The sequence below is a fragment of the Eleutherodactylus coqui genome, chromosome 3 (assembly GCF_035609145.1).
Source record: "Eleutherodactylus coqui strain aEleCoq1 chromosome 3, aEleCoq1.hap1, whole genome shotgun sequence".
Classification (NCBI taxonomy): domain Eukaryota; kingdom Metazoa; phylum Chordata; class Amphibia; order Anura; family Eleutherodactylidae; genus Eleutherodactylus; species Eleutherodactylus coqui.
This window is the reverse complement of record NC_089839.1, coordinates 242,300,240-242,310,081: the sequence shown is the minus strand read 5'-3', so window position 1 is coordinate 242,310,081 and position 9,842 is coordinate 242,300,240. Positions and strand designations below refer to the sequence as shown.

The 9,842-nt window shown below is 42.9% G+C and overlaps 1 protein-coding gene across 7 annotated transcripts in view; it reads right to left on the bottom strand.

Annotated features, from left to right (window-relative positions):
• Positions 1 to 571: 571 nt before the first annotated feature.
• Positions 572 to 9,842, bottom strand: part of DENND1B (DENN domain containing 1B) — a 187,013-nt gene continuing 177,742 nt past the window's right edge. For 5 of the 7 annotated variants that reach the window (XM_066597188.1, XM_066597191.1, XM_066597189.1 and 2 more), the window contains one exon: positions 4,368 to 8,492. In XM_066597188.1, coding sequence (XP_066453285.1) covers positions 8,088 to 8,492 — 405 coding nt within the window. In that variant the 3' untranslated portion in view covers positions 4,368 to 8,087. Of the gene's footprint in view, positions 1,047 to 4,367; positions 8,493 to 9,842 lie in introns of those variants that run through there. The other 2 variants (XM_066597193.1, XM_066597194.1) reach the window with 2 other exon arrangements.

The following is a 9,842-nucleotide window of genomic DNA, read 5'->3' as shown; positions in this document are numbered from 1 at the left end:
CCATTTGTCCTCTGTACTGATATTTTTGAGGATGTTGTCCCATTTAATGTTACCGATAGCAGTTCTGAGCTGATCAAATTTAGCTTTACTAAAGTTTAGTTTATTTGTCGCTCCCTGATAAGGTTTCTTATTGAATGAGAGCTGGAAGTTGATTATATTGTGGTCACTGTTCCCCAAGTGCCCCTGAACCTGTTTGTTTGTTAGTACTAAGTCCAGAGTGGCCCACGCTCTAGTTGGTTCCTGCACAAGTTGGGTAAGGTAGTTCTCTTTAATTGTTCTCAAGAATTTATCACCCCTATGAGATTTGCAGGTCTTGTTATGCCAAATTATTTCCGGATAATTAAAGTTTTTCAAATGTATCCACTGGATAGCATCAGTGGGGGTTCTAGAGGTCGGACTCCCAACAATCTATCAGTTTTCACCTATCCAAAAAGAAAGAAGAGATAGCTTCTTGCAGTATTTTAATATTCCTTCATGAATGCTAGTATTCTAGATTTAATTAAATCAATTGAATATTATGTTTGCTAGTCCTTTTGATTCGTAGGAAGAAATGGAGCCTTTTTGTTTTTTTTATAATTTTTTATTACATTTTATGAAGAAAAACAATGCATTGATTACCTTTGTATAAACAATAGAGGCGGTGGACTTGAGGAAACGAGAGAATTCCCATAGAACATTGCAATGCTACATCTGTCACTCATCAAATGAGCAAGAACAATAACAGGAGTATCAACTATGTTACTGTGTAAAGTCTACTTCCCAACTGTATAGACATGACGACAGGGAACGATGAACCCTATTTGCTTAAGCAGAAAACAAAATACCAGCTCAGATGGGAATAAAGCTTCTCCTTAACGTCTTGTCTTTATTGGTAACAGCTGACAGCCATTGACTACTTCTGTGGAACCCTTTTTGCAGAACGCAATGTGTGAAGCTTCCCAGAAGGCGTCCATTCTCACAGAAGCATGGACATCTACAGGACTCTCGTCAGTAGTAGATCCACGGACTTTTATCCTAAGTAGTAGACACTCACTGGCATTTGTTCTCTATAAAGGAGCAAATAAATATGTATCGCATTAACTTGTTCTATAGATGTCTTCGTATACTTCATAATGTACCTTATGGTCTTCATGAAGACTGACCGAGCTCAAAAATCTTAGTTCACCTTTAGGCTATTTTATGGAAATGACTGTCAAGTTTACACTGTAATAAGTAATATCTAGTAAATACATGTGTCCGTCTCCATGTAAAACCTGACATAGTTCTATTGTCCCATATCACTTCCTATACATAAAATAAGTTACGAGAATCACCAGTGTTTCCTGGATGTACCAGTGGCTGAGCATGAACCACCATCATGTGGTTTAGAAAACTCCCTTTCGTACCAAAAATTGAAATACATTAATTCAAGTTACGGTAAGTTCACATCTGTGCTGAGGATTCCGTTTTTCTTCTCCATTATGGAATGCCCTAGATGAGCAAATCCATCTCAAAACGGAACAAAACTGTGCCGAATGGACCCAGTTGACTATAATGGGGTCCGCTTGGTTCCGGCAACTGCCTGGCCTTTTTTTCCAGACGAATAAGTCCTGCATGCACAACTTTTTCCATCTGGCATTCCATGGCGGAGGCTCAGAACGGAGTGTTAGATGCAGATGCGAATAGAGCCTTAGACAATGAAAGCACAAAGCCCACATTAAAGCTTGAAATAAATCAACAGCCTAGTAATGTAATGTTTCCAGTAAGGTTTCTCTGCTAGTCATCTAGCTATTACATATTGTGTGCATACAGTAATCACAGTGCAATGGCATTGCAAGGGTAACAAAATATAGGCTACAAATAACTATATATAAGTAGTCATTTTAAATATATTTACATCTTCCCAATAAAATATATTCAAGATAACACTAAAACCGAGGCGGAGATTCCATACCAGTTATTGGCAGCAGGAGGTTACACGGAGCCGAGTGTTGTAATGGCACTACATACTGTGATACATATGGACTGGTACATGTGGAGTTCACAATTCCCTTGTGAAACAATAGTCATACTTAGAAAGGAGTCCCAACATTTCACCTACAAGGTAAAATGCTAATTAATGCCTAATGTAGCAAACAGGCGGAAAAACTAAATGATGTATTAAAAAGTGCAAATATGACACTACAGTGCTATGCAGCCAGGAATATTCCCATCCGCTCTCATATACACGATAGTGGCTTGTGACTGTAAGGGTGCGCTCACACTTAGCAGTCGCAGATTTTGGTGCGGGTCTGAAGCAGATTTCACCCTTTGAATTGAATTTGAAATTGAAGGGGCGATATCTGCTGCAGATCTTCACCAAAATCCATAGTGAATCAGCAACGTGTAAAGACACTTTAAGGCTGGGTTCTCACAGGGCGGAATCCCGCTGGAAATCTTGCGGTTCTGCCACAGCGAAAAACTGTGAGATTTCTGCTGGGAAAGAGCAGCTTCAAAACCCGTGGCACTTTGCCACGGGTTTTGGAGCAGCTTGGCCGCATGCTTTTCCGTTGCGGCCAGCGCTCCCATACAGAGCAGCTTGGCTGCAAAGGAATTTTTTTTTAAATGCTGCGGCCGGGAAATCTGCGCCGCAGCCCCGACTTTGCCATGACAGATTAGCCGTCCCATCTGGACGAGATTTTTGAAACATCTTATCCACATGGCTGGCCAAGACCGGGATTAGCGGCCGCAGGCGGATTTGCTACAGCGAAATTCCGGACGGAATTTCCGGGGCAAATCTAACCCGTGTGAACCTAGCCTTAGGGTGCTTTCATGCAGGCGGGATCAGTCCGTAAGAGGCACCACATCACGCAGAAATTTCCGCACCAAACTCCGCAGGGCTCCATTTTGATGTGGAATTGTAAATGTTTTAAACCTGCCAGCCATTCCCCATCAAAATCCAGTTAGACTCCCGGATTTTGATGCGGTGCATCCTGCAGAAGAGTTTTGCGCATATGAAAGGTCCTCTAAGGGCTCTTCCACACGGGTCGAATATTTACACTGCAATGCAGCAGAATTTGATTTTGCTAAATTCTGCATCGAAATCCGCAGTGCCTGCCGCCATTTTCATTCTTCATCAAAATCATCATGGAGTCATGTCGATTTTGGTGTGGAATTTATAGTGACTTGTGCCGCTGAATGCAAAGAATTCCGCCCATATGAAAGACCCCTATAGCAGGTAAGCAGGGATCCACCTTTCTCCTTTTCACTTGAACTTTTTTCTACTTGCAATCAACATAAGAGTAACTTTTCAGCCTTACTGATCGTGTACCGCTTGTAGTATAGTCCATTATGCCATCCAACATTGGTAGTTCAGTAGGGATCAGAGGACGCACCGCTGGCTCCGTGTCGGTGCAGAGCAAACACTGCTAACATTATCTAGCAAAATACAATGTTACAAATATGATACCTGAGAAAAAATGTCCTATTTAGTTCTACAGTATTAACCAATTCCCATCCTGGTCTTCCATAATCGTCACCATTATTTACTTCAGTGTTGCAATTAAATGCAAAATGTTCTAGATTACTGGATGACGGAAGAACAGAATTTGACTGTATCTGATAGATTTCATTAAGGGCCTTTTACAGGACTGATGATCAAGCACGAACATTTGCTTGAATCTTGGTTTGCCCATGTAAGTGTGCGACGATCAGCCGCTGAATCAGCAAATGTTCGTTTCTTGTTTAATCGCCTTGTTTATGCTGCACAAAAAACCGTTGCCATCCGCAGTACATCTCATGGTGCTGACGATGAGATCATTCAATCATATTAACAATCATTCTTCTTCAATACAGCCAGCTATTGGCCTGTGTAAAGGCCAAATAAATGAGCATCAATCTATGGCTGTTGTGATCCCGCAAAAAGGTCCTTTAGTTTAAAAAAAAATAATTATATATATATAAATTAGACAAGCAGTACACAGAAGGGCCTGTAGAGGACTGCAGACAGGCCATCTGGTACTCAAAGGAAGGCTTTAGACGTACGGGTGTGGCAGGAAGCAGCATAAAAGTTTTGGTTCCTGATACACTCAGGGGGAAGTTATAGCTCAGTGGAGCTAGAACTGCTGGTAGCGTGAGGTCTAAGTTGGACTACTGAGGTCCAGTGCGGACCAATTCTGGGACTGTCACGCGTCTGGTGGAGGACGCCCTCCAGATGCCCTGGGTAGTGACGGTGGCCTTGTTGGTTGTAAACCCTGAACTTTGATTTGTATGCTGTACAAATGTGGTGCCTATTTTCTGACAGAGAGGTTGGCGATCTATAAGCGAGTAAACCCCCTTGCCACAAAATATATATACATACACACACATTTTATATATATATATATATATATATATACATACATATACATACATACACACACACATACATACATACATATACTTTAGAGGTGTGACAACTGATTCCATTACCAATTTGCAAAATTGTGAATGCAGCTCTGGATGGGATGGACTATTATACACATTATAACTCAACATCAGTACAAGATAAGTAAAGCTTAATAACTTAACATGTTATGTTGATATGTAAAGTACAAGAGATTGTAGAAAAGGTAAAGCAATGTGTAATTACTAATGACAACATTTCAATTTCCCATTTCAAAGTGAATTCCTACTTTTGTGAAGCTTTACCAGGCCATGCTATACATGACTCCTACTTCGAAAGAAGAGTGATCAAGCAGTTAGTATTCCCTGGCTCGCTGTCCCTGACATTAGGAATGCAATATTTATAGCAAATAATAGTAAAAAAAAACATATTGTTATGTGCCACATTTTGGGCAGAAGTTACTCAACAAGCAAAAGAGATTTTAATTTGGGGACAAAAATACTTGCAGCGGATGCATAGAAGAAGCTTAATGCAACAGAGAACATCATCAGCACGGCTCCTGCTAATCATGATATGGCGGATCACATAGCAAGGCACTGTATACCCAATACGGTCAAATCCCTTTAATTCGCCATCAATGGAACGCGACAGATTACTAGATATCGTAGAGCAGTATACAGACCCCACCTATACGGTACCTTCAGGAAGAATAACCTGATTGGTTAATTAATTAGCTCTCCAATTTTAGTCTTGTCGTATTCCACTTATACTGCATGCTGGGGAACAAAAGGGTCAAGATTAACACTTCTGGTTTATAAAGTGCCAGATTAAAGGGATTTCACTGCATTTCTAATGGTCAGAACATTCTAAGCCCTAGAACATATTGTATATATTTTGCACTTAACCCTGTATAGTCGATGATGTGGTGAGGATAGAAGGACGCTGTCAGTTGCAGCTACTATGTGTGGTACCAGCCTAATTATCTGTAAAAGAGGCAGATACCCCCTGTGGATGCTGTCTGTTTACAGAATGTACCGCCATCGCCTGACAATAGCCTAGCAACGGCACTGCTGGCAGCGAGCGCTCCTACCGGGATCATACAGGCTGGGTCCCTATAGTCACATTATTCAGATGGCACTGCTCTAGGCACCATGTATCGTTACCCATCACCCCTCCTCAACCGCTGGGGAGAGCTGAATGATTAGTAAGGCCAAGTAACAAAAGACGAGACGAAAGAGGAGAAATAAATAAATAAAAGGAACATATTTCTGTTTATCTGCTGTTCTAGACACGTGTCTGCCTCTACAGTATAGTACATAGCAGCCCGGACACTGTTCTAATGACTCAACTAGCTGGGGTTAAGTGGAGGAAGGTCCTGGAAAACATTAATCTACTCCACGGCGTTCCTATGAAGATGAGACGTAAAGGGTTGGCCGCTGCCTGCAGTTCCCTAGATGCCCATGTGAGGCAGTCAAGTCAGCTTTCTGTTAGCTTTGGGGGTAAACACATGAGGCCTCATATATCAAAGCTCTGCCTTCATGTCTAAGGGTGGGTTTACATGGGGTGGAATGCTTGCAGCGGAAATTCCGCAGCAAATTCTGCATCCGCAGCGTTAGGTGGGGTCACATGGGGCGGATTTACTGCGGAATTTCTGTGCGGACCCCTTGTACGGAAATTCCGCGGTAGCGGTAAAGTGGATGAACTTTTGAAACTCTTGTCCCCGAGCTGCGGAAATAACCACAGCATGTCAACTTTATCACCGTTTCCGCTGCGGAATTAACCTCTCCTCAAGTGGTGCAAGTTTGGAGGCAGGTTTCTGCGGCTGATGTGCAGAGGAATACCCGCTGCAAATCAGCCCCCGTGCTGGTCAAGTGATGGCACTTCAGTAGCGGATTTCAAATCAAAATGCACATAAATGGTACGGATATTGACTCTGTTTTGGATGCTGTGGAATTTGCTGCGGATTTCTGACCTGTGTAAACACGCCATTAAACTGCTGCGAAAAAAATGAAAGCTGCACTGTGATTGGTTGCTATGTGCAGCAAGGACAATCTAAGGGCATATTCATCATTGCCCACATGCCCTTACTGGTAGACAGCTTTCTTAAAGAAAAAAGGGGCCATGTTGCCCATAACAATCAGAGTTCAGATTTCATTTTTTAGCCCAGTGATGCTCTGAGCGGTTGTCCTGGACTGCAAAAACCTGGTTTTCTAGTATTGGCATATACGGACATAACTTCTGCTGCAATGTTTACATGCAGAATGCTTACTAAGGCTAATTTCATACGGCTGAGTGTGATATCGGGCTGTGAATCACGGCCTGACATCTCGCTCGCCGGCCTGATTTCACCGCGGATGCGAGGCGTTTTTATATCAACACTGCCTCGCTTTGGGAAGTTGTTTTTCAATGGGGAAACCTCACAATGTACCGCGTGCACCTAGCATCTGGTGCGATGCTGGGCCGGCCCCATTGAAAACAATGGGAGATGCGATAGCTTGCCCAAAGATAGGACATGCCGCGGTGCGATGCGGGAAAACATCACTCGTGTGTATGACCCCATTCAAAAAAATGCGGTTCATATTCATCTTGCAACGCACTAATCTTGCGCGATTTTCTCGGTCGTGGGAAAACGGTCTTACTGGGCACTATAGAAAAGGGGAGATATTGTATGACAACATGGTACTCCCACTCATTCCTTTTATGGGGGCACAGAGTGTTAAGGCAGCAGAATGCAGTTCTAAGCTCTCGCTTTCGACCTGAAGGTTGCAAGTTCAATCCCCGCTTGGTTCAGGTAGCCAACGTAAGGTTGACTCAGCCTTCCATCCTTCTGAGCTTGCTGGGGGGGTAATAAATAAATTACCTGAAAGCGCTGCGGAATAAGTTGGCGCTATACAAACAACAAGTCCCTTCCCCCTTTTTATATTAAGAAATCTAAATAGCTATATACACAACTTATTTAATGAACGAGTCCCGCTGTGTGTATAATTAGCTAATCCAATTATATATATATAGTCAGATGACTAGAGGTTCCCAAATATAGAGCATGTGTGAGCGGCCATCCTCTGAACACACAGATCTGTTCCCTTGTGAATCTGCCATTTCAACTCGACCTTTTCCTAAGAACACGTGTACATAAAGTAATAAAAATACCTTCTCTCAATCTGATATCATATATTAATATTTTTGGCATTCTAGAGATTTCCACAATCAGTGTATAGAGTACACTTCTCAGCCATAAGAGCCACGTTTGTGGCGTGCAAGGGATGACTAGATAATGAGAATGAACATGACCACGCTTCCACTAGAAGTGGAAAGGTGTCCATAATGGGAGAATGAACTTGTAGGCTTCCGATACTGCCCTACTCTCTCCCGGCACGGACGCTTGGCATGTCATAATACAGTAGTTGATTGCGGGAAGCCCCTTTAGCAACCCCATTACTATTAGGTGAAATAAACGGCAAAAGTGTTATTTTGCAACAGCGAACACTAATTCTTGCAGAAACATAAAAGCTCCTATGACAACTCTATACCCAGGAGCGTCCATGCCACAGCGCTCATCTACTGGAAGATATGAAGTACCGACAACTGAGATGAAACAACAAGTTTGTGAGTTGGTTTGCTTCAGAACCTACAATGGATTCCTCCTGGTGGATTGAAATGATGCATCTAGGACACTTTGTGACACAGTAGTTATAACAGGGATACTTCCAAATGTTCCTTTCTCCCAGCTTTCAGAACATCCAAGTCAAAGACGGGAAATCTGCTCGAAAGGACTACTTGGACTTTGATCACCGTTTGACTCCATCTCCTCTTTTTCCCACGGCACTTGAGTACCTGAACTCTTATGTGGAAGCTCATGACAGGATATCCTGATATCATATACCGCTCCCTCCTCCGGTCTGCAGAAAAGAGAGGTGGGCCGTCCAGTGGTTCCAGGCGCTGGCGGCTCAGTGAGAACAACCGTGGGAAACTCTGATCTGGGTCTGTCAAGGTCTTTACAAGATGCCTCCCCTCGGCTTTGCTGGTGGGCCGTGGTAGAGACATGTTTTCTGTATAACGGCCAACTGTCAACGTGGCTACCGTTCCAATTTTTCCCCGAATCGATGCATAGTGCAGTCAGGTTGTTCTCACTGGGAATATTTGTTTTTTTCTGGAAATGACAAAAAACACACTGTTGTTACAAAACATATCATATGTGAATAGTTACATAGTCCCTAAATAGGGGTAGAAACCACTAAACAGACAAAAACAGCTATAAGTGCCAACTATTATCTACAGTAGAGCATTGTATAATCAGCAATTCCCTAATATATTTCACTTATTACATGGGGTACCATATTGGAAACAGAAGAGATCAGCTACAGGTAAGTCACACCTCCCTTGTACTCTCAGTGCATTCTGTTAGAGGGAGGAAAGAGAACTCACAGTATACAGGTAATATAAATGGTGTCTGCGCTCAATAGTAGCAGGGATTTGGTCCCCCCACAACTGTAACCCCAGCGTCCTCAAATCACTACGACTAATAATGCAAATGTAAACCGGCACCAAACGGATGGACACTTTGAAGGCTGTACTGCAAGCAGGATTATATAGTATGACTGTAAAAAGAGGGAAAAAGGAAGCTCATGCTGTGTGCTATAGAAAGAACTAGATGTTCAGGGCAGCCATAATGGTTAAAGTGGCTACTATGTGGCCCAGCAGCTGAGGTGGCCTGCAGGACCCCTCTCCCACACCATTAAGGTAGTGGACCCTGCTGTCTGATGCTGAAAGTAGGGTCTCATGTTAAGGCAGCAGAATGCAGTCCTAAGCTCTCGCTCACGACCTGAAAGTTGCGAGTTCAATCCCCGCATGGTTCAGGTAGCCGGCTCAAGGTTGACTCAGCCTTCCATCCTTACGAGGTCGATAAAATGAGTAACCAGCTTGGTGGGGTTAATAAATTACCTGAAAGCGCTGCGGAATAAATTAGCGCTACACAAATAACAAGTCCCTTCTCTCCCCATACCCCCTACTTTCTGATCCACTAATGGCTATGGATGGTCAGAAACCCTTTCAGTGCAGCTCATTTAGCACAGAAGCCTGAATAATACAATCTTGCACTTCCTTCATCATCAGTTTTTGTGTTCTCCTTTTTGGGTTCTCATCATGACACCTTATTGGGCATCATTTCATGTTTACCCTATGGAAACCTCTTGGTGGCCTATCATTTCTTATGCCTTTCCTACCTCTCTTGTGCATTATGGAGAACTGCGGTCTATTGAGGCTAATGTAGTCCTTAGAGGGAGTCTCTATTACTTGTACTTACAGAAGCATTGCCATAAGGAACGTACCCTGGTGTGATATTCGTTTTCTTAGCTGTGTGCATACAACTTTTGCACTGTTTGTACTTTATAGATAAACTCCTTTTAAACTATTTTATAACTACATACGCAGGTTTATGTGCTGGAAACCTCGTTAGAGGCTACAGTCCCTGTCCTTGCTCAATACCAATTGTCACTTCCTA